The sequence below is a fragment of the Tursiops truncatus genome, chromosome 3 (assembly GCF_011762595.2).
Source record: "Tursiops truncatus isolate mTurTru1 chromosome 3, mTurTru1.mat.Y, whole genome shotgun sequence".
NCBI lineage: Eukaryota > Metazoa > Chordata > Mammalia > Artiodactyla > Delphinidae > Tursiops > Tursiops truncatus.
The window spans coordinates 32,101,287-32,126,897 of record NC_047036.1 but is presented as its reverse complement, the minus strand read 5'-3'; the positions used below and the strand labels follow the sequence as shown (position 1 = coordinate 32,126,897).

The window sequence follows — 25,611 nt, the reverse complement described above, 5'->3', positions numbered from 1 at the left end:
TTATTGTTTTACTCTTGATTTCCTCTTTATAGCTGTTAGCAGTTCCTTATGTATTCAGGTGCTCCTATGTTGGGTGCATATACATTTATATTTGTTATGTCTTCTTCTTGGATTGATCCCTTGATCATTATGTAGTATCCTTCCTTGTCTCTTGTAACATTCTTTATTTTAAATTCTATTTTATCTGATGTGAGTATTGCTACTCCAGCTTTCTTTTGATTTCCATTTGCATGGAATATCTTTTTCCATCCCCTCACTTTCAGTCTGTATGTGTCCCTAGGTCTGAAGTGGGTCTCTTGTAGACAGCATATATATGGGTCTTGTTTTTGTATCCATTCAGCAAGCCTGTGTCTTTTGGTTGGAGCATTTAAACCATTCACGTTTAAGGTAATTATAGAAATGTATGTTACTATGACCAAAATTTTCTTAATTGTTTGGGGTTTGTTTTTGTAGATCCTTTTCTTCTCTTGTGTTTCCCAGTTAGAGAAGTTCCTTTAGCATTTGTTGTAGAGCTAGTTTGGTGGTGCTGAATTCTCTTAGCTTTTGCTTGTCTGTAAAGCTTTTGATTTCTCCATCAAATCTGAATGAGATCCTTGCCAGTTAGAGTAATCTTTCCCTTTCATCACTTTAAGTACATAATGCCACTCCCTTCTGGCTTGTAGAGTTTCTGCTGAGAAATCAGCTGTTAACTTTATGGGAGTTCCTTTGTATGTTATTTGTCATTTTTCCCTTGCTGCTTTTAATAATTTTTCTTTGTCTTTAATTTTTGCCAATTTGATTACTATGTGTCTCGGCATGTTTCTCCTTGTGTTTATTCTGTATGGGACTCACTGCGCTTCCTGGACTTGGGTGGCTATTTCCTTTCCCATGTTAGGGAAGTTTTCGACTATAATCTCTTCAGATATATTCTCTGGTCCTTTCTCTCTCTCTTCTCCTTTTGCGACCCCTATAATGCAAATGTTGTTGCATTTAATGTTGTCCCAGAGGTCTCTTAGGCTGTCTTCATTTCTTTTCATTCTTTTTTCTGTTCCGCAGAAGTAAATTCCACAATTCTGTTTTCCAGGTCATTTATTCATTCTTCTGCCTCAGTTATTCTCCTATTGATTCCTTCTAGTGTATTTTTCATTTCAGTTATTGTATTGTTCATCTCTGTTTGTTTGTTCTTTATTTCTTCTAGGTCTTTGTTCAACTTTTCTTGCATCTTCTCGATCTTTGCCTCTTTTCTTTTTTTGAGGTCCTGGATCATCTTTAGTATCATTATTCTGAATTTTTTTTCTGGAAGGTTGCCTATCTCCACTTCATTTAGTTGTTTTTCTGGGGTTTTATCTTGTTCATTCATCTGGTACATAGCCCTCTGCCTTTTCATCTTGTCTGTCTTTCTGTGAATGTGGTTTTTGTTCCACTGTCTGCAGGTTTGTAGTTCTTCTTGCTTCTTCCTCCTCTTGTTGGAATTCCTCCTCCCATTGCCGGACCCCCAGGTTGGGAAGCCTGACGTGGGGCTCAGAACCTTCACTCTAGTGGGTGGACTTCTGTGATATAAGTGTTCTCCAGTCTGTGTCACCCACCCAGCAGTTATGGGATTTGATTTGACTGTGATTGCGCCCCTCCTACCATCTCATTGTGGCTTCTCCTTTTTCTTTGGATGTGGGGTGTCTTTGTTGGTGATTTCCAGTGTCTTCCTATCGATGATTGTCCAGCAACTAGTTGTGATTCTGGTTTTCTCACAAGAGGGTGTGAGAGCATGTCCTTCTACTCTGCCATCTTGGTTCCTAGTCCTCTTCTTATACTTTTTAAGAAACATTTATTTTAAAAAATTTAAGTGTATAAAAGGCAAGGAGAATAGCATAGTATGCACCCATGCACCCTTCCCCAACTTCAACAGTTTTTAACTCACTACCAATCTTGTTTCATCTATACCCCCCCCACTTCTCTCTTCTCATATTACTTTGAAACTAATACCAAGCATCATGTAATAATAACCATAAATATTTCAGTAGGTTTCCCTAAAAATAGACTCTGTGTGTTACTTTAAGACATAAAGTCTTCAAATTTTCAGTTTTCTCTTAAATTGTATGTGGGTTTTCTTGTTTGTTTGAATAAGAATCCAAGCAAAGTCTATGGCTTATATGTTTTGTAATTCTCTTTCAATCTCTAGGTTCACCCTCTATTTCTTTCTTTTTAATTGTTGCAATTTATTTGTTGAGCAAATCAAGTTGTTCGTGGGCGTTACAGTTGCCCACAATCTGGATTGCACTGATCGCTTCCTCCCAGTACAGCTTGTGTGTTCCCCATTCCTCTGGAAATTGGTAGTTGGATACAGATGGGTGCTTGATCAAATTTAGTTCTATTTTCTAAATGTACTTCTTTCTTTATTTAGGTAAGACTCCTTCCTTGGTGATGATATATTCTTTTATTAGGAGCTCATAATTTTGGCTGACTCTGTTTTATGAGGCCAGCAGCCATTGACATTAACACTTAGAGTCCTTAGTTTTCAACTAAAATATTAAGTCTAACTGACAGTTTTTTAAGTGATGTGACACAGATTTTCAACTGAATATCTAATGTAGTAAATCTCTTAAATACTACAAATACTTAAAATATTGAACATACATATATTGTCCCAATGATTAGAAACAGATTTTTGTACCATGGGCTTGAATTACTTCATCGTTTCTGTATTTAATTCTGAATCATCCAAGATCTAAAAAAGGCTTACTAAGAAAAATAAGTGTCATGTCATGATCAATTTCACTGGGCCTTTACACTTACCTAGGTAGGAAGCTCTGCATATGTGTTAAATTTTAAATGTTTGATTTTTTTAAAAAGTGAGTTTATTAGATAGCAGTTTATGACCACATATGTTTATCATCTCAGGTGGAAACTGAGACATGTATATCCACGGTAATTCTTCCTGGGCTACAAGAGTACCCACTAGCCCTTTTTTATGGTCTCAGTGATAGCAAGGCACTTCCTGCTCACATTCTTCAAATGGTGTCAATTTCACGTTAGAAAGATCACTTTGGCAGCAGCATGTAGAAGGGACTTTAAGGGTAGGAAAGATGAAGAGCAATTCTCATCACTAGAAGACTGTCCAGAAGGCTACTTCATGGGTCTACACTAGCAATGATAGAATCCTGTTCTTGTGTCTAGCAGGATAGAGGAGAGACAGAAGGGGAAGTGCATTATAGGAGACACTAAATACTCAGAACTTGCAGAACTTACAGAACTTGATTAATTCGATGTGGGACTGTAGAAGAGTGAGAAATAAAGGATGACTTAAGGCTTAAGTGGTTAAGGGAATTGTGGTGCGATTGACCAAGGTAAGAAACTTAGTAGGAAAAACAGGTTTAGTGTCAGTGAGACATACAAATAAAGATAGATAGGAAGATGAATAGATAGACAGATGAATGGATGGATGGATAGATAGATAGATAGATAGATAGATGAATCTGAAACTCAGAAGTGAGGTCTGGGCTAGAGATTTCAACATGTAGTCACCAACATTAAGATAATATGTGAAACTATGGAGTTATATGAGACCATCTAGAGGCAAATGTAGAGTGAAAATAAAAATGAGGAAGCCAAGACTGGAACACAAAAGAACACCATCACTTAAAAGGGGAAGTCAGAGCAAATTAACCCACAAAGGAAATTGTGGGGTAGTGACCAGAGGGACAAGAAGTGAGTGGGAGAGATTTCTGGTGGAAACAAAGGAGACTCCAGGAAGGCAAAATAGCCAATACTGTGATAAGAGCCACAAAGCAATCAAGTAGGTGCTGGCTGAGAAGTGTTTAATGGATTTGGTAATCAAATCTTTTAAGAATAGTTTCAGTGAAGGATTAGCAAGGGAAACCAGATTGTAGTCAATGAAGAAATGAGGAGGAGGAGAGCAAGTGAAGTCGGTGAGTATGGACAGCTTTTTCTACTTTGGGAAAAGGATGATGGCCTTATGGTAATGTGGAGGATTTAGAAAGGTGAAGAGAAGTGTTTGTCCTTCATGAATGAGAGTAACTTGGGCTGAGGGAGAAAACAGTAGTGAGATATTTAGGGATGGGGAGTGAAAGAAGAAGAACAATAATAGTAATATAAATAATATGATGACACACAGAAGATAGCTAATAAAAGGAGTAAAATAATTGACCATTCAGATAGGATTCAGAACACAGATGGAAGGAACTTCGGTAGGGACAGGTAAGGATGGGCGTAACTGTAGATAAGCTTGGGAGTTAAAAGAATGTATTTTAAGAGAGTTCACCCCCAATAAGTGCTATTTTATCAGTGAAATAAGACACAAGATCATCTGATGAAAAGAGAAAGGAGAGGAATAGGAGATCTGAGGGAAGTAATGAACGTTTTGAATAGCAATTGGGAAGGATGATGCAAGAGAGGGTTGACTAGAATAAAAGTGTAATGAGATTATAGAATAGTGTTGAGGGTATAGCTGAGATTGAATGTCAATTATTGGTAATATCCTAAATCAGTAAAATGGCAATTTTCCCCAGTTATGCAAGTCAACCCAAGAATAGAAATAGAAAATATAGATGGTTCCATAAATCATTAGGGATTCGTGAAGCCCAGGTATTGATAGCTGTTATGAGCAGTTGGAGTGAAGTGGTTTGGAATGAAGCACCTTGGAGTTCAAGCCACAAGTGATGGAAGCAAAACCAGATGGAAAACATCTGGAAAAGGGTGATGAGTCAGGATTGGAACTAATGATCTTTGGAATCTGTACCGTACAGCCAATCATATACCTTCAGAACCCAGAATTGACTTATTGACATACTGTCCTTTTAACAGAAAAATATTTCTGCTCTGAAACTAAACTACTGATTAATTGTAGATACTCACTTTGAATGGGCAGTGCTGTGCTCAAGCTCCCCGATTCTCCACTTTTTGCAGCAGTAGTGGCATCAATACCAGGCTAAAGCCTATTCTACTGACTTCTGAAGTTTTAAATCAGAGCAGATATGAAAGAGAAGAGTTATTTTTAAATGATCCTTTTATTCTTTTTTCTACTTGTTCCATTTTCACTTTTTCTTCTCTCTTGTTTTCAGAAGCCCTGTAAATGAAGAAAATCAAGATAGTGTCATGCACTCTGATGGTAAGAGGCGAAAGATGTTTTATTTATTTTTTCCCTCCGATTCGGAAGTTTGAGTTAATTATTCTCATAGGATCATTAATGGGTCATTATCGTCATTGGTCCATGCAAGACCCGTCTCTTATTTTACTTACTTATTTATTTCCTTTTATCTCCATGACCCACTCCCTTTCCTTCCTCCCCTTTACCAGAGACAAATATTCTAATGTACTTAGCGTGTGTCTTTTGTACATATTCTTTGCATGCTGTTGTATGTGTATATGTACATATTTCAATTTACATAAACTGTATATTATAGCTCACTCTGGCCTTTTTTTTTATATTCAGCATAATGTGTTTTGGGGGGCTCCTCCATGTTATATATGTATATTTAATTTCTTTCTGTTAACTACTGCACAGCACTCCATGGTATGCATCCTATGCATTCACATTTCACCTTCAACTCGCTGGTACCACAAATAATAGTCAATGCACCTTCTTGTCCATATCTCCATGTGGACCTCTGAGAGCCTTCCTTTATGTATATCCAGCAGTAGAGTGGCTGCTTGTAAGCAATGGCATACTCATTCCAACTGAGTAGGATTAGAGTGCTCTCCAGAAGAGCTGCATCTCTGTGTACTCCCATCACAGGGCATGAAGATTCCAAGATGCCTGCCTTTCGCCAGTGCATAGTACCATGCAGCTTTCCAGTTGTTTCCAGTCTCACATGCGTAAAATAATGACTTGTTTCATTTTCATATCTCTGCTTGCTGCTGAGTTCGAATACTTGATTTGTTTAATAGCCTTTGTGGTTTTCTCTTCTGTACGTTGCCAGTTCCTATTCCTTGACCATTTTTTTCTTGGGGTTGGTATCCTTTTCTGGATAATTTGCAGGAGTTCCTTTGTATTCCAGATATTAATCCTATGTCAGTTGTAGACACTGCAAATATCTTCTCTCATTCTGTCCATTGTCTATTAACTTAGTCCATGCTGTCCTTCACTGAACATAAATATATTTTGATATAATCAAATTCATTAATATTTACTTTGTAATTTATACTTTTTAAGTTTTATTTAAGAAGTCCTATCCCTAGGAAATACAAATATTATCTTCTATGAACTTTATCCTTTATAGTTAGGTCTTTGATCTCTTTGCAGTCCACTTTTGAGGCGTTAGTAGAAATCTAGATTTGTTGTCTCATGTACAAAGCCGGTTTTCCCATTACCATACTCTGAAATCCACCCTTTTCTCATTAATTTATAACGCCACATTTACTGTATTAACTCTATTGATGTGTTTGTGTCTTTGCATATATAGGTGTGTTTGTGTGTGCATAATGTGTGCTTCTATTTGTGTGTGTGTAAATTTGTGTACCTGTCTCTGAGCTCTCTGCTCTATTCCACTGGTCTATTCATTTGTATATCAGTTCCACACTGTTTTTATTATTATTGTTTTAGATGATGTCTTTGTACCTGGTAATTTATTGATATTACCAAACCCTTGAGCAGTAAAATATCTTTTTAAAAAATCTTATTAACTTGATTTGTTTGACACATGAAAGCAAATCCTTGGGAACAAGTAAGTCGAAAAGTGTGAACTAGTTGTGATTTTCTGGTAAAATCTTTGTTCCATACTGCAAGCCCACAAAACCAAATGTGCATGCTTTTCATAAAGAGAATAAAGAGTGTCTTCATTAATTTTTGGCTTTTGCATTATTTTATGAAAGTCAGTGAAATGATTTTATAATTAAATTACAAGATTCAAAAAAGCCATAGTAAGAATCTAAACTGCATATTCTATTTTGTACTTCTATACCTTTGGTAAATTATAAGTTCTGTTACATGATGAACTGTTTTGAATATTATATTACATCTAATAATCCTGTATTAAAGCACTTCTTAATTACACTACATTAAATTGTATTCTTTTTTTAAACACTTTAGGAACTGGAAATCTGGATGAGGTCAGTTTTTTTTTCCTTCTCATATTATATTGCTGTAACTAGAATATGTAACAATTATTGTGATTCATCTTCTATTGATATAAACCAACAAATGAAAATCCTTATGAGTAATGGTGATTTTTTTCCATTTATAATCTTATTTCATCTAAAATGCTTGAGACATTAAACACCCATTATTACACTGACTCATAGTAATTTTGTAATGCTAAACATAGACTGAAGTCTGGCTACACATCTGAATTACATGGCAAGATATAAAATGAAATCTTTCTGTGCTTCCTTTTCCAGTCTGTCTCTAAAAAGGAAACAAAAATATTTTAAATAAGCCAAATTGACACACAAATGTATGCTTGTTTTACTGATTATTTGAGCAATGTAATATGTGTATGTTCCCTTATTAAATAATTACAGTTAATCATTATTAATGTTTTTCTTGACAGGAACAAGAGAGTGAAGGAGAAACATATGAAGACATGTATGAGTTACAGTTTTTTACCATGATATTTTCCTTCTAAGATGAATATAATGATTTGTATGAGGGAGAGTGGAGGGATATTCAACACTGGGAGGGAAAAGCTGTATTGTTCAAATGACGGGCATATAATGATAACCTTTATTTCAATACAAAGGACTAAAGATTCTTTTCTTGTCTAAGCATTTTACAGAGGATTCTATTAAAATGTCATCCCCAGAGAGGTCAGAGGCCTGCAGCCCACTAGATAGCCCACAGGCAGGGAATCACAGGGGCCGGGAATCTGATTTCTTGCTCTCGGTGTGTCCTTGGGCACATGAATTCGTGTATACGTTACAATGTCCTCACCTAGACAGCGCTTCACCTCACAACCTTGCTATGAGAGACGACTTAACACAGCACCAGATGCCAAAGTTTTAGTCTGCTAAACAGAAAGGTGTTAGAAAGGGTTCCAAAATGGGTTTCTGGGTAGCCCGAGACTAAGAAATTTCTTGGAAAATGAGTAGAAGTAGAATGAATATGTTATTTTATCTTTTGTTGATTCAAATATGTTAATTTTCCCTACCCAGTTCTTATTCAACTAATTCTGACTAAAGTTTCTGAATTAAGGTTTGTACATGTGTGTACAAGTGCATGTGTGTACGTGAACTTGTACTAGTGAGTGCATGAGAGAGAGAGAGAGAGAGAGATTAATTCTATTCATGCCGACAGGCCGCAAGAACCGTTATAAACAGTGCTTTCCACTTGCCTGCACGAGCTGTAAGGGCAGCAGAACCTTAGGAAGGCATCCTCATTTGAATGCCTCCTGCTGGGTCTAAGAACAGTCTCATACACCCAGGAATTTTGACAAGCCTTGGCTTTATACCTTCACCTATACTTCTTCACATACTATCTTCTGTTCTGGGTAGAAACCTCTCTGGATAGGGAGCCCTGACACATCAATGCCCGTGGATGCTAAAACAAACTTACAATTTTAATCCACAGAGAAACAGCCAAAGAAAGAGAGAAGAAAAGGGAAAAGGAGGAAAGGAAGAGATTAGAGCTGGAGAAAAAGGAACAGAAAGAGAGAGAAAAGAAAGAACAGGAAATAAAGAAGAAATTTAAAGTAAGAGCTTGCTTGCCGAAGGGTGAAAAAGAGTAACCTCTTTTTATAACTTTCACACAAAAGGGGCACAATTCTTGAAACCTTACGTGGTCGGAGAATTACTTAATCATTGTTTTCTAAAGAGTAACTACCTTCACAATAGTAATGTTTTTGTCCAATAATCTCCTTTACCCCTGCACTAAAAACTAATGCAATAAAGTCCAAATAAAATATGGTGGGAGCTCAGGAAATTTTATGTCGATTGAGTGAAAGAGTACTTGATTTCTCAGACCCATCTTGACCCTCCTTGTTATGCATTTCATTTTATCCTACTCATAATGTGAGCTCAGGACCACACACATACACATCCCTGTGGCATGTATTATAATGGTACGAGGGACAGAAGTGTCTCTGGATTAACCAGACCTGTCGTAATAAAGCTCCGTGAGCTACCTGATTGCTGCTGTCTAGACCTGACTTTTGCCTTTATTTTAAGCTGACCTACATTCTGACTTGATGCCTGCTGTTTCTCCTCCCTCTTCATCCACCTGGATTTCTGACCTCTGTCTTCTCTGATCTCTGATTTCTAATTGTGTGATTTCTATTACTACCACCACTACCACTATACTTGCGGACTATACTCTTTTGGCCAGTATGTCTTTGATGACATGGCCCATCTGGGGTGGGTCTAGTATGTCAGCTATAGAGTGATTATCTAGCTACAAAACTATTCTTCACTATAAAAAGGATTCATATCAAGTTTCCTTTAAATATTTAATTCCTCCTGAACATTTACAATATGGTTTGAATTATAAAAATGTGGTTTATATATAATTTCCCAGTATATTGATTATAGTAAAACAAAGATTCAACAGCAGGGCAAAGGGAAAATGTAAAGCTTAGAGTCAGTTGGACAGATGTGGATTCAAAGTCCAACTGCACATGCAAATTATGTGATCATGGGCATATTACTAAACTTCTCTGAATCTCAGATCCTTATTTTTAAAGTGAGTCAATGATACCTCTCCTGAAAGATTTTTATGGAATTAAATAAAATAATGCACGGAAGGCACTGTATCTATTATAGGATCTCATTCAGTTTTGCTTACTACATTAAGCAAAATTAAGATTACAGTATGAATACTAAAACATTTTACTCATACAGAATATATGGCTACCAATGTTTATAGTTTTCAAGTGGAAAACATGAAAAACTAATTTCTTAAATGAAAATCTTTATAACATACTTTTTATGAAGAGATTGTTTGTAGTTTTGAAGGAATGGTGTGAAGCTTTCCCTTGTGGGGTTTTTTTGAGAAATCAATTTTGCATTGTTTCACTCATTCATTTGAATAACATTTGTTAGTAAGAAAAAAATAGGATACGGAAGATATACCACCAAACATGAACTCAAAAGTTTGTCAAGACTAGGACTTCACACGCTATATTCCTTCCACAAAATGTTAATAGATGTTCCAATTAAATAAATAAATGTGAGAACTTACATAGCTTCACATTTCATTAATTCCAAGACAAAATATTTCACATTTTAAAATTCTGATATTAAGATGCGTTTTAACATCGTTGGCATATCAAAATTTAACTTAAGCTATTTTCTTTCTTTCTTGGTGGTGCATAATTAATGATATGTCTCACAATCCATCACATCACAAGTTCAATAAAATACAGTAGACTTTCTTCAAAACTCACAATGCATATTTGCATATCAAAAGGTCCGAGAAATTCTGTTGAAAAGACCAATTTAGGATTAGGAAATGTTTAGGATTCACGGCCTCTAAACTAGATTATTCCCCTGCTGTCAAGAAAACACTGTACTATTCAGGATATTAATTTAAAAACCTCTCATAATATTTGTTTGTTATTTTTATTATTCACAAAGCTATTTCTCTGTCTACGAAGCAAACCACCAGCATACCCCATAAAAACACATAGCACCCAGCATGTCGTACATAAGTGGTATTCGGTTATCGGTGGCTTTCTCTGCAAATCTTCCACAGAGTTCCCGAGGTCAACAGATCACTGCCACTCTCTCCTGACCCCCGAGCATGTGCTTACCTGTTCTTTGCTCGTTCTGTCTGACCTCTGCAATTTTCCCCTAACCCCTCCTCTAAGAACATTCACCAGGAATGACATTCACCCTCAACTTCTAGTTCAAACTTGTAAATGTTGGTAATAGGCAGGTTGGCAAGTGGTGGACATATTGTCTTTCAAAACCGCGTTCCTTAAAGATGTTCTGAATAGTAAAGAAGCCGGTCGTGATTTTTTTTTCCTCTTTGCAGCTAACAGGCCCTATTCAAGTCATCCACCAAGCAAAAGCTTGCTGTGATGTCAAAGGAGGAAAGAATGAACTGAGCTTCAAGCAAGGAGAGCAAATTGAGATAATCCGAATCACAGACAACCCTGAAGGAAAATGGCTGGGCAAAACAGCCAGGGGGTCATGTGAGTGCACATTTTCCTACGACTAAGAAGTGTTTTCTATTTGAGCCAATATTAATGTGAAAATTCTTCCAAAGCTACTCATAAGCATTAAGTTGGGAGCACGTTACAGGGTGGACAAAGATAGGAAGATTTTAAATGACAGGTATAGCTCCATCTTCACCTCATCTGTGTAATCTTTTTAGTGGGGAAAAATGTAAATATTTATAGTGTCTCAGGGAGGAGCAAAGAGCATTAGGTTCTTCATTGAGGTTAAAAGGCAAAAATGATTCATATGAATCACTTTGGAATCTTGAAAATAGACTCTAGGCTTACCCCAAACCACAACAGCATAAGACTTTGACAAAATACAGTGAAACGTGTCAACAAGTCTATAAATCAGAATTGCAAGCAAAGAAATAAAGGGAAAATTTAAAGAGTAAGTGTGCAATTAATATTTTATCCACAACTTTATGATATTTAAACTACAGTTACCTGAACATAAATTGTTCTCCTTTTGGTAGATGGCTATATTAAAACAACGGCTGTAGAGATTGACTATGATTCCTTGAAACGGAAAAAAAATTCGCTTGGTGCTCTTTCATCAAGACCTTTTGAAGATGACCAGGAAGTATATGATGATGTCGCAGAGCAGGAAGATGTTAACAGGTATGTGTAAATACAAATTGTAAAGCAAATTAAATCATCTCTTTGTCAGATATTGTGGATTTTAAGATGCTGGAATTTTACTTTCCCTATTTCCTACTGCCCTTTATCACTAAACTGAATTACCATTTACAATCACTTCAATATGGATGAAAAGTCATTTGAAACTCCGTAGTCTTTTATTTCACTCTTTGGTTGTATGTATCAAATACTACTTGAAATATAATGGGCCATTTGCCAGATATTGCCAAGCGTGTTGTCAATCCAAAATGCTGTTTTACAGTATTTATTCTGATTTGATCTTAAGGATATGCCTAAAGTAAGTATGACTTTGTAAAACTGAAGGATGAGATGTAGAAGTTAGCTCTGAAAAATATAAAGTGTTTTTCTCTGAAATCTGAGTCTAAATATATTCATCGTTCTTATTTAAAAACATAACAGACAAAAATGCTTTTTTAAGCAACTCTACTTTGCTCTTTAAGAGTTAAAATGTGAAATCCCCTATGATCCCTGGCAATCAACTAAGGGTCCAACTTTCCATTCATTCCACTAGAATGGCATGACCCTCCCTGCAAGAATTATGGGAACATCTTTCTGGGGTAGAGGAGTCCAGAGGGGAGGATGGCGATCTTCTCCCACGTACCTTTCCTTCCCTTCTCTCTTTTCTCCGTCTCCAGCTCCCTTTATCCTTGCCTCCTCTTCTGTCTCCTTTTCCTAGCTCTGATCTTCCTTGTCCTTTCTTCTCCTTCCTTTTCCGTTCCCCTTTTCTTTTCATTCCTTCTTGCCTCCAATATCTCCCTTTCCTGGTAAAGCCATAATCCCTTCAAGTTGAAGGAAAAGGAGAAGGAAAATCTCCAACACGGTGAAGAATCCTCTTTTTTTTATGCCCATTTGTGAAATTGGGAAATCCCCCACGTGATCCAGAACACAGGATCTGTGCTAGACCTTCACTTGGGAAAAAATGTGTCTGCATTCTTCATAACTCAAATTTTAAAGGCAAAATATTTTCATTATCAACCATTTTAAAAATGTAAAATGATCAAAACAGTAATATACTTTTGAACTAGATGAAGAATTAAATTTCCCTCTTGTGGACTTTGAGCTCATGGCATCAATTAAACTTATGTTGCTCTCTGGCAGTTTTGTCTTTCTAAAATGAATAATAGGGAATTCCCTGGCGGACTGGTGGTTAGGATTCTGGGCTTTCACTGCCTGGGGCCTGGGTTCAATCCCTGGTTGGGGAACTAAGATCCTACAAGCCACGTGGCACAGCCAAAAAAAAAGAATGATGGCCTTCCATGCCTTCTTACCATGTTATGATCATAAATTATGCAATATATAGCAAAACATGCGATGTATGCACTGGAGTTTACAGATTGTAAATTGGCCTTAGTAAAGAAACACCTTGACCAAATTTGAAAGTCAGTAAATGCTAATTTGGGGGTCAAAGTTCTAAATGGCCATATTCTGAGAGTTACAGAATTTTCTGGACATGAGTATACCATACCATGTATATTAGCAACATATATACCTTATGTTTGTCTTTTATCTTTTTTAAAAAACACACACACATTTTTCTTATTTTGGAATTAAAGAACCCCAGTTATATTAATATATACATATTTACACTGATGAACATACTCAAGAAAAAAATGATAAATCCACAAAAAGGGATGATATCCTTAAAATGAAGCATTATGTTCCATAATAGGTGACTATTTCCCAAAACAAATGCTATTACCTTTTCCTTTTATCCAGTCTATACATACCACAACTCTAAAAGATATCTCTAGTTAGTAAACATGTAGCAGAAAAAGAATCTTCCATTTAATAAACTGGGGTTGGAGGAGGTGTATGGTTTTTATGCTTAATATTTTAAACAAGTATAGCCCCACAATATTTACTAGCATCTATTCCTCCCTTATGCGCATTTAATAAGAAAATGGAATAAGAAACATCACTTCTACACAAGTATTTTTCTTGAAACTACAGCTGCTGCTGGCAGAGATCTCATGACAGAATATGCTTTGTCCTTAGTAGAACAAGGAAAGATGCTAAGTATAGCTGGCAGCTTGTCCTGGCAAGAATAAGAGAAGGCACCATCCTCTCCTCTCCCTCCCCCAGATGCCTCCTGGTTCCTTGCACTCTTTACCAGCTCTTTCCCAATTCCTCCAGGGTAAGGAGAGCTGACTGTGTGCTTCAAATTCTGTGAGCAGACAGGAGGCTTAAAAGCACAGGACCTGACAGCGGTTCTTCTCCCTTTCTTCTCAACTAAGCAATTTTTTGTGCTAAATGTGAAACGTTGAACAAAAGGAAATTACAAGTGCAAATACCACTCTTCCATCACATAAAAAAACTTTCTTCTATGTATGTTTCCAACCTTTTCCCTGCGATTTATCCTTTCCTCTTTCTCTTTCCTCCTCTTTTCTCACACTCTCCTCTCCTTACCTCTCATTCATCTGATCAATGGTTTGTATTCCAAAAAGACCATTATAGGAAATTGAAGAACAGCTATAGAGATGAAATCATGTATGGTGGCTTTGCTCCTGATTATAACTCTGTTCTTTAGGAATTGGGTGTGAGACTCCCCAAGGGAATATATTGTATTTGCCAGGAGTGGCAGCCAACCCAAATTGCAATTTTTCACATAATTCTATCTGCTTGCTTCATGCTCAAAGGGAAGTGTTGAGGACACTGAATTTGAAAATAGTTTGTAAGCAAGTAGAAAATATACTAAAAATTCATCAAAAATCCATTCTTATTTATATATTAGGACACTTATAGCATGTTTTCCTCCAAAGTTCCATTAACAAACGTACTTTTTATTTCTAGATTAGCAGTAGATCTGCGTCGGACCAATTTCTTTTATTCTGACTTAAAGGTTGAGGAATCAGATATGAGTGTATAATTACACTATACGATTGTAATATCAGACTGATATCTGTTACTGGCAGATTATCCAAAAGGCTCAAACGGTGACACAGGGAGCACAGCGAGGTGTAGCCAAAAGGATATTGTAAGGGAAGGCAGGATGCTGAAGTTCTCCTCTCGTCTGTTCATTTACTTAAAAGTGGGCTTGGTCACATCACGTCATTTCTCAGCACCTCAATTGCTTTCTGCAAAATGAACTAGATGACTTCTGAGATTTTTTTTTCAGTTCTCACACTCTACACTTCCTTTGTTCTCACAGAACTCATATTTTAGTGGCAGAAATGGACAAGAAAACAGACAATTATAAAAGAGGGGAAATAGAGAATGTCATTAAAATAAATTAAAAATCAGAATTCTGGATTTAGAGAATCAGGAGCCACGCTCTACAAAGGCCCCATGAAGAGGATTTCAGTTTTTTTAAGTTCTCCCTTTTAAAAAAATGGAATGCTATTGGACTAAGAGTTAAATGCTGTGACTACAAGATAGCAAAAGAAAATGGAATTTAACGCAATAATGGCTCTGGAATAATACTCTCTTTTTATAAATAAGTCCATCTATGGAATGATGTAATACAGTATAATCTGAAAACTGCCTCATGGGAAAATGCTAGAAGCAAACAGTATCATTGTTTAGAATACTTTATGGTACTGAATCTCACTTGATTCTTATTAGGTTTGTTTTGCTTTGTTTTTTGCTTTGTTACTACTCATCTATTACAATAAGGAACAGTTTTTCTTCCTTTTCACATATAACATCTGATAACTTTTTTTCTAACTAAAATATAGTTGATTTACAATACTATATTAGTTTCAGGTATACAACATAGTGATTCAATGTTTTTATAGGTTATACTCCATTTAAAGTTATTATAAAATATTGGCTATATTCTCTATGCTGTACAATATATCCTTGTAGCTTATTTATTTTGTACATAGTAGTTTGTACCTCTTAAACCCTTATCCCCAGCTTGCCCCTCCACCCCATCCCCTTGTTACTGATAAGCAGTACTTTGTTCTCCATATCTGCGAGTCTCTTTCTGTCTTGTAATATTCATTAGTTTTATTTTTTTTAGATTCCACATATAAGTGATAGCATACAGTATGTGTCTGTAACTATCTGACTTATTTCACTAAGTACAATACCCTGTAGGTCTACCAGTGTTGTTGCAAATAACAAAATCTCATTCCTTTTACGACTGAGCGACATTCCATTGTGTATATGTACTACGTCTTCTTTATCCATTCATCTGTCGATGGATACTTAGGTTGCTTCTATTGATATATCTTGGCTATTGTAAATAACATCCTGATAAACTTTTGATTGGAATGTTATTTTTCCTTTTGTATAACTGCTCAATATATGTACTTCTCTCCCTGATAGCTAAATACTTCATATATTAATTTAATTGGTCCACTTTTTTTTTTCCTAGCCACAATCAGAGTGGAAGTGGAGGTAAGCCACACACTTTCATCAGCAGTTTCTGCAAGTCTTCGACGTTTTTGTGTGTACTAATGACAAAATGCTTTTGTCTGCAAACAATGAGGAGGATCTTAATGTGGTAGAAAGAACACTGGACTGGGAACCAATGACTGGGAGTCCAGCCCTGGCCACTGAGTGACCCTGAGCAAGTCAGTTCTTTCTTCCAAGTTTGTTATGGGTTGTAGGGTGACTCCACTTCCAGTATGCCCAGGGCAGTCTTGCTTTATGCCAATTGTCTGAGCACAATTTTTAGTAGTGTCCCCCTTCACTTTCAGAAGTATCCTTGTTTGGATGATAACTTACATGGTCACCTTAGCTATGACTCCTAAAGACTCCTCATTATCTCATCAACAAAATAAGGGTTACTAATACCTGGCAGTGCTAAAATTCTCATCCTAAAAATCAAATGTCAAGTTGATTGTACATATTCCTGTACAGAGAAGGTACTCAATAAAGATTTGTTAAATAAATATTTGTCAAATAGAAAGGTTCCTAAGGACTATAGGATAACAAATCAAAGAAAGGTTTAACTTTTAAAATATCACATTGATGAAATGAAATAAAGAAATGAAAAGTCAGCCCATCAATGTTTATAAATTCACCTTTCATTTTATTTGCTTTTCTTTACTTATATCTTGATCAGTAGCTTTTTCTGAACGTCTCCTCAGTATTAATTAAATTTTTCTTATCACCTCTCCCTTCTTTTTCCACAATAAATTCTAACTCTATCTTTATTTAATTTGATGTTTTTCATAGTTATTTTCCCCCATTTCTTTCATCTCCCATGCATACTACTCTTTATCTTCCCTCATATTTTTATTACATTTCACCTCTAAAAATTCCTTATAAGATAATGTTAAAAATAATTAATTTACCTACTACCTATGTGAGAGTGGGAAATAAAGCTAGTTTTTATTTAAATAGTTGATATGAAAGTAGGATGCTTTCTGCAATTAAATAAGACAGATTTATTATCAAATTTTGAGTGAACATTTGTGACCAAATTATAAAACTAACAGAAGACTTTTTCCCCCCTAATTCACATGAAGGGATGTTCCCACCTCCCCCAGACGATGATATTTATGATGGGATAGAAGAGGAGGATGCTGTTAATGGGTAAGAATGATCAGCGAATTGCCTTTTTGCAAAGTATTGTATATACTGGAGTTGTATAGTTTTGATTTCTCTTTAAAATAAAGAGCAGAAATAGCATTCCCTGTTACGTTACCAAAAATTATTTGAATGTTTAATTAACAGCATTAGTAAATGTGGAAGTGTAACTGCACCACACTTCAAATGAAGTGGTATATTGTTTGGAATAACCTTGACAACTACGTCAAAAGAAGTGAAATGAAAAAGGGATAAAGGGTTAGAAGTGTTGCAGATTTTTTTTCAAACTTTTCCCTATCATTTATTTATCAATCAATAATTTATTTTTATGACAATCTGGAAAGTTAATCAGTCGCATGGCTATCCTTTGTATATTAATCATAGTTGTAGGCAGCCCAAATAAACTGAGATCATATGCTATCTGTGGCAAAACCAGTATTGAATCCTTTGGGTGTTTAAACTTTTGAAATGGTGTATTTTAAAATTTAAATACATTTAAAAAATGTTTAATCTATTAACAACTTACTTTTAAAACAGTATAGCTAAATTGATGTTTAAAACTTAATCCTGACTCAGCTTGCCTAGTTTAAGAACCAGGAGAAATCTACCAAATAGGAAAAAATAACTTACCTATTTACCTAGTAGAAGCAGTATCAAAGACCATAACCTATAAACGTAATAGCTTCATTTTGTTCAATACAATGAGTAGCTTACAGCCTGAATGATCAAAGCAGTATAATTATAAAAAATCTGATCAATGCCTGCATGCTCCAAAGCTCCACGCTACAGGATGAAGAGAAGAGTAACACGTGGTCCTGGGGGATTTTGAAGATGTTAAAGGGAAAAGATGACAGAAAGAAAAGTATACGAGAGAAACCAAAAGACTCTGAGTCAGACAATGAAGGTTCATCGTAAGAGTCGACCAACCACCAAATACAGTGCACGATAACAGCACTAATAATTTAATCAAATGCTGCTAATATTTTATAACCAATAACCAATTTCTGACAAACTTTTAACAATTTAATGTGTTTTTTCCATTAGTTATTCTAGCCTCATTTACTGTGTCACCCTTAAACTCATGCATTTATATAAGAGGAGCACAAAGTATTCGAAAATCATCGTATGGTTCAAAAATATATTTTGCTTTCCATTCAAACATGTACAAGCACACACACGCACAAGTGTACACACACACACCCTCACACACTCATACACACTCACCCTCCATTTAGTAGGACTTTTTTAAACTGTGGCATCACATCTGAATGTTCACAATTCCAACGCCACATTTTATTATATAATATTGTATACTAACTATTCTTCAAAATATACATTCTCTTTTAAAAATTAATTGCTAGAAATAAAGGACACAATTTGGAATTTCTTTTCTCTAAGTACAGTATTTAAAGTCTTTGTAACTCTATATCACAATTGTGATATATTAATTCTACTTGAATTACATATTTATCCTATAATAAAATTATTCTAAATATCTTCAGTTTGTATAAATAAAACTAAAGCATAAATTTTATCTTTCCATACAAAAATAACCCTTTAGTATAAGTTCCATGTGTATGAATTTGAAGGATCTTAATTACATTCGCTGGTACAGGATATCCTTATTTTATATGTGCCTAATAGATTCACCACACTTAACTGAAGTCTTTATAAGATGTTAATTCCACATAGAAGTCCTAATTTTAAACCCTTTTGTGAGACACTAAAACAACACTCAATAAACAGGACTCTTAAAATTATAAGTAAACATAGCAAATCTTCTCTTCATGCAGCATTACTCAAATGTAGTCCTTAGAAATAAAAGAAGAGATTTTTTTTTTTTGCTCTAATTACACACCAGCTAATTCTGGTTTTAGATCACTTGAACTAATGACCTTTCACACTTTACTGTAACTGTGCACCATTCTTCCAGTGATGTGTGTGTGTGTGTGTGTGTGTGTGTGTTTAAAGCTCAGAAAGTAATAAAAGCAAAGGTCTTTTTCTGTTGCAACTAAAAGCCACCCAATCCTGATTTCAAATCACTTCTGTTAATAAGCTCTCACTCTCTAGTTTCAGTGGATTTTCCTCTCTTATTCACCATTCTTCTTTTGGAGATATACATGTACATATTGTTGAAACATGGTCATATAAAGATTCCTATGACCTCTGCTGATTTTGACTCTGCATTTCTATTCTTTGAGTCAAATAAACAGTTTTGGGCCTGAGCTATGCCACAGTGACTCCAGAATACTGAGACCATTTAATTACTCTGGTATGATAATATGCCCAAACTTCATAGAACAAACCTGCAAACATTGGTCTAATGGCTGTGAGCAAAATAAACCACTGGATATCTTGACTCTTGACTTTTTTGGTCAACACTGGAGTTCACAAAAAGTCTTGCTAAATTCCAGATTGATGGACAAAAACTTGGGACTTAGCAGAGAAATGGAGGATGAGAAAGGAATGACAGTCAACAGATTAATTAGACTTTATAAGCCTGCAGGCTATTCATGTCTCTCCTAAATAAAAGACTCAATTTCTGTGTTTATATTGGTCTGATTATAACTGTGTTATCGTTTTCTTTCCAGTTTCCCTTCTCCTCCTAAACAAGTGGGTAAGTAATAAAAGCTAATTGTATATTTTATATCTCACTTCTTGCAGATGAGGTAGTGGAAAGGATTGGCTATAGTCACGCTGTCTGAATTAAAGTCCTGACTCTGAAAATAATAAATTGTGTAACCTTGTCAAGTAACTTCACCTGGGGTCACCACAGTTTCTCAACAGTAAAATAGTGGGAAGAGGAAATTTTAAAATATCATGAATTTTGAACAGTTCTTCCAGCCATAGGATCACTATGGAGAAAGGGCCGAGTAGGGATGGACCCCAACATTCCCCATGGACCCTCCCCACCCCAATTCAGTCAGAGCTTGGTGTATTGGACTTATGCATAAAGATTTCTGAAAACATGCCACATTATATGCCATGAAGGTCCTTCTAAATCTAAATTTCTTTGATTTTTAAAATGTATCACTTATATTGTCTTTGGAAAATTTTCCACTGCTCAATGTGAAACAGTTTCTTCTTTGTACAATTTTGATCAGCTTATTTTTTTACCCCTGCTGAGACAGATCTTTAAAGGAGTTTTCTTAAGTTTACTTTGAACAAAATAAAATGTCTCACAAGAATATTCAGGGGCTTTCAAAAAGTTTATTTTGACTTGTAAATAAATTGAAAGAGGGCTTCCCTAGTGGCGCAGTGGTTGAGAATCTATCTGCCTGCTAATGCAGGGAACATGGGTTCGAACCCTGGTCTGGGAGGATCCCACATGCCGCGGAGCAACTAGACCCGTGAGCCACAACTACTGAGCCTGTGCGTCTGGAGCCTGTGCTCCGCAACAAGAGAGGCCGCAACAGCGAGAGGCCCGCGCACCGCGATGAAGAGTGGCCCCCACTTGCCACAACTACAGAAAGCCCTCGCACAAAAATGCAGATGCAACACAGCAAAAATAAATTAATTAATTAATAAACTCCTACCCCCAACATGAAAATAAATAAATAAATAAATAAATTGAAAGAGCAAACCAAACACAAAGATAATCTATTCTTCCAGACTGTTTATCTGACTTTGTTTTCAGTTATCAATTTGAAAATATGTAAGGCTCTAACTCAAATTGATCAATAACTGATAAGCTTATATCTTAATCTATAATTTTCAAAAAGTACTCAAGAAACTTAGCTCTTGGGCTCCCCTGGTGGCGCAGTGGTTGAGAGTCCGCCTGCCGATGCAGGGGACGCGGGTTCATGCCCCGTCCGGGAAGATCCCACATGCCGCGGAGCGGCTTGGCCGGTGAGCCATGGTTGCTGAGCCTGTGCGTCTGGAGTCTGTGCTCCGCAACAGGAGAGGCCACAACAGTGAGAGGCCCACGTACCGCAAAAAAAAAAAAAAAAGAAAAGAAACTTAGCTCCACAAATAGTAGGAACAAAATGGAAAAAATGTGATCAAATAAGTAAAAAATGTGTTTCTTGTTTTAATTTTCTTTCATTCTCAAAGGTGTATTAAGTGCATGTGCATGGAATAGTAACTTTTCCCTCTCTGGAAACCAGTGATATGTAATATTTTTACATATTTATTATAGATTCTTCATATAGTTGAGCACGTTTTATCCTGTGAAATTACTTAACCTGAGTGGGAGGAAAATACACACACAAGCACACACACACACAAACATATATACATACATATACAGAGCATATATATATATATATATATATATATATATATATATATATGTACATATATACAGAAGGGGGGGGATTTTTTTTTTTGGTTGCACCAGGTCTTAGTTGCGGCAAGCAGGCTCCTTAGTTGCGGCTCCCTGGCTCCTTAGTTGTGGCATGGGAACTCTTAGTTGTTGCATGCATGTGGGATCTAGTTCCCTGACCAGGGATCAACCCAGGCTCCCTGCATTGGGAACGTAGAGTCTTATCCACTGTGCCACCAGGGAAGTCCCAAGGTGGGGGGGGGGGGGGGGATTTTTTAAAGGAAATCAAATCCTTACCACTACCAGAGAGCATTTTAAACTTTCTGTGATAATCATTTCTTAAAACATTTGTACTCTCTTCAACTCATCTCTTCAGCTTAATTTGCTGTGGAGCAACTTAATAGGTGTAGAGAGGATGCATTCCTCCTGACTTTATTAACAAGAAGTCTAGGATTAAGAAAAATGTCTACATATTGGAAAAGCCATTGAACCTGTTAAGCTCATAGCAACTTTTCCACCAATACTGATTCTCAAGACCTGCTGGTATCAGAAGTGTCTTTTATTTTACGATAGTGCCACACATAATATTCCTACAAGGTAAAAGTTAATAAAGACAGATCAATGAGTAAAAAAGAGGGATAGATAGATAGATGAGAGATAGATAGGCACAAAGACAAAGACATATAAATAAAGTGATATATATTATCCTAGCACCCCAAATCCCATCAAAATCTTTACTTCAATCTCTACCTGCAGCCAATGGCCAGTAATATTGATTTGCTTGTCAGCAATCTACTAATCTTACAATTCATCACACTTGTGGATATTCAAATAATCTCAGTCACTGCTTTAGGGTTTTTTCCCTGATAACAATAGTTATTATCATTGTCACTATTTTGTTGTTGTTGTTGTTTTTCTTTTTGAGGGATATTTAACACAAGCATCAAGGAAGAGAGGAACCTCTCTCTCCCTTTTAAGGAATAGGCAGTGCTTCCAGGAGAAATGTACAGAGACCTCAGGAAAACTTATTTTGTTGTCCTTGAAACAATCTTTATATTAAAATCCCATTGAATGCTCATATCAAAATGTACATTAACAGTGTTTCAACATTTGCTATTCTGTCTTTTGTTAGACATGGGAGATGACGTTTATGACGATGTGGATGCCTCTGATTTCCCTGCTCCACCACCAGAGATGAGGTAATTTAAATGTTCTCATTACAGTGAAGTTATGAAAATCAGACGGTTTAAGAAAATTCAGCTGGAATAAAACCCCAGTGAGGGCGTGTGTACTGTGTGCCATCCTGTTGGCTCTGTCGTCCTCTCCCTGATCCCAACTCTGACCTCTCTGCCAGGTTTGTGAATGGATGGATAGCCCAGGTTCTCCTCCTCCTTCTCTCTCTCGCTTCCCCTCACCCCTTCCCAGTGGTCCTTCTTCCTGACCCCTGATTATCTTCTGACCTATGACTCACTAATGTCTTCATTCATTTATTCACTCATTCACTGGGAAAATATTTGAGAGCCTGATCGCAACTGCTCTCACTGATTCATTCGCTCCCTTTTTTACTTTTTTCTCAAAACGTTTTTTATCTTGAACACACTGCTTAGTTTATGTCTCAATCCTAACCCACCTGCTTCAAGCCTCCTCCATCCTCCACAAGAAGATCGTTTCCTTTTATGAAAAAAAAAAGAGAGCAGATTTGTGTTTTGAAAGGACTTTTACGAGTTATGTCACTTTTTCACAAAATCATCTGATTCTCAAAGGTTCCATTCAAACAAAAACAGTCAACAGTGAATAGTGACATTCTTTAACTTACCTAAGGCTTCAATTTAATTTTAGACAAAAGTTGTAAGAAAACCTAAAATCAATTAATAGAAGAGGAGTACCTTTACAAAATTCTTTTGTAATAGAAAATAACATGTTAGGATGCTTTTTTATACCCCAATAAATATGTGAGATGATCTGATACATGCTATGTATGGAAGCAAGAACACCTCTCTAGCTTTTTCAAGAAAAAAGAAAGATGAATAAAAAGATCTTGAAGTTGATCAGTTAAAGGATAGAAGTAACATCAATGGAATACAGTAAGTGGTGTCTTCTGAGCTGTACTGGTAAAAAATGCATGAGTGAACTCTAAGTTTATGTTTTTGTCTTTTTTTTTTTTTTTTTTTTTTTTGCGGTACGCGGGCCTCTCACTGTTGTGGCCTCTCCCGTTGCGGAGCACAGGCTCCGGACGCGCAGGCTCAGCGGCCATGGCTCACGAGCCCAGCCACTCCACGGCACGTGGGATCCTCCCGGACCGGGGCACGAACTCGTGTCCCCTGCATCGGCAGGCGGACTCCCAACCACTGCACCACCAGGGAAGCCCCTCTTTTTTCGTTTTTTTTACCAACATTGTTAAACTAATTTTACACAACAAGAGCAAGATCAAAGAAACTGAGGGGAAAATATCCTGTTATTTATATAAGAAGATCAAGTTCTACAGGCAAAACACACCAGAAATATGAAAGGAGAATCATTCTCCTTTTTCAGTTCTCCATGAAAGGAAAATCTAATCTTCAGAAATATGTTAAGTTTTAATATTCCTCACCATTGGGACGTCGCTTCTATTCCTGACAGTTTTAAGCACATTTTTGTCTTTAATATTACTGTAGTAATGCCACCACATTCCATTAAATAGCTCTCTAGGAACCCAGAGTCACCCACTGGCCCTTTTCTTTAAGCAAAGTAAGCCCCAGCTGATTAAACTTTGTGCGATATGTACTAATTTCTTTCCCGTTGCTTATTTTCAGAGTTTAAGGCAATCGTGTGTCTCTAACACAGCATTCTATTTTTTTAAATAAATTTCAATAAATTACCTTTAACGAGAGCTTGTGGGGCATTTTTAACATTCATGTATATTCTGATTGCTCCAGAGTGCTAATCCGGGCCAGCGATTCCACTACTACCCAGGTACCATCAGAGAGAAGGTATGAGGGACAATGCAGAACCTAGGGCAGGACAGTGTGCTAATTCATTTCCCAGTGAATGAACTAAATTCTAAGATTCAAAATTTTTAAATAAATCAGTTACAAACAAAACTTTACCTTAGGTAATCAAAATTAATGTCAGTGTTTAAAATTTTTCATTATTCACAAATATTCTGATTTTTTAAATTCCCTCCTACAGAGAGTCACAGCCTTTCCCTAACATCCATACTTAACCCAGGAATTGTTCACAACCTTGGTTGCAAATTAATATCACCTGGGAACTTTTAAAATACATACGTCAGTACCTGGACCTCACTCAATTTAATTAATTAGAATTTTTAATTAATTTAATTTCTGGGAATTAGACAAGGGCAGTGGTATTTTTTAAAAACTTCCCAGGTGATCCTATATGTGGCCAGGCTGGAGAATCACTACCTCAGAGCTGTTCACCTGTCTTATAATAATTGGCTTTAGTTGGTATCATGAGATGTGACCCTGGCTTTGTTTTAAGTACATTATATATAGATAAATTTTTTAAGCCATAAAAATCAGTCTTTCACAAAGTGTTCTTTTTTAAAAAGCCTTTTCTATGACATTAGCCAAACCACTTAATTATCTAGGAAAGGTTGAAAAATATAAGGGGTTCAAGAATAGGTTGAATCATATGAAACTGCTGGTATGTAACGATGTTTAAACTATACTTCAGTCATTTTATACCATTCAACATAATACATTATCTCTCACTTCCATTTTAACTCAGTCTGTATTCTTTTGAAAATCTATTCTGCATTATGAAATGTCATCATTTATTACAATGAATGTACTAGATTTCTAACAATGATAATTGAAAATGAAATTTAACAAAAATGTAATGTTATGAATTGTCTGTTATACACTATTCTTCTTATATTTTGAAACTAAATGCTATTTTATGTGTGTTGTGCCATCCTAGTCAAGGAGCCAAGGCCAAGGCAGAAGAAAAAGACCCTAAGAAACTAAAAAAGCAAGAAAAAGAAGAAAAAGACTTCAGGAAAAAATTTAAAGTATGTTTACATTTAAATATCATACAAAGTTCAAAGTGCTAATGAAAAAATTGATGATTTTTAAAAGTGTAATTATCAATATCACAGTTCTCCATCACAACTCCTTTATTTTCTAC

General features: G+C 36.0%; 1 protein-coding gene across 4 annotated transcripts in view; it reads left to right on the top strand.

Moving 5' to 3' along the window:
* Nucleotides 1-25,611, top strand: part of FYB1 (FYN binding protein 1) — a 192,796-nt gene that overhangs the window by 144,663 nt on the left and 22,522 nt on the right. For 2 of the 4 annotated variants that reach the window (XM_019930113.3, XM_019930114.3), the window contains exons 4-15: nucleotides 5,055-5,101; nucleotides 7,022-7,041; nucleotides 7,482-7,516; nucleotides 8,498-8,618; nucleotides 10,898-11,057; nucleotides 11,558-11,702; nucleotides 16,060-16,082; nucleotides 17,159-17,225; nucleotides 17,996-18,130; nucleotides 19,811-19,836; nucleotides 22,616-22,682; nucleotides 25,405-25,495. In XM_019930113.3, coding sequence (XP_019785672.1) covers nucleotides 5,055-5,101; nucleotides 7,022-7,041; nucleotides 7,482-7,516; nucleotides 8,498-8,618; nucleotides 10,898-11,057; nucleotides 11,558-11,702; nucleotides 16,060-16,082; nucleotides 17,159-17,225; nucleotides 17,996-18,130; nucleotides 19,811-19,836; nucleotides 22,616-22,682; nucleotides 25,405-25,495 — 937 coding nt within the window. Of the gene's footprint in view, nucleotides 1-5,054; nucleotides 5,102-7,021; nucleotides 7,042-7,481; nucleotides 7,517-8,497; nucleotides 8,619-10,897; nucleotides 11,058-11,557; nucleotides 11,703-16,059; nucleotides 16,083-17,158; nucleotides 17,226-17,995; nucleotides 18,131-19,810; nucleotides 19,837-22,615; nucleotides 22,683-23,709; nucleotides 25,496-25,611 lie in introns of those variants that run through there. The other 2 variants (XM_073802075.1, XM_019930112.2) reach the window with 2 other exon arrangements.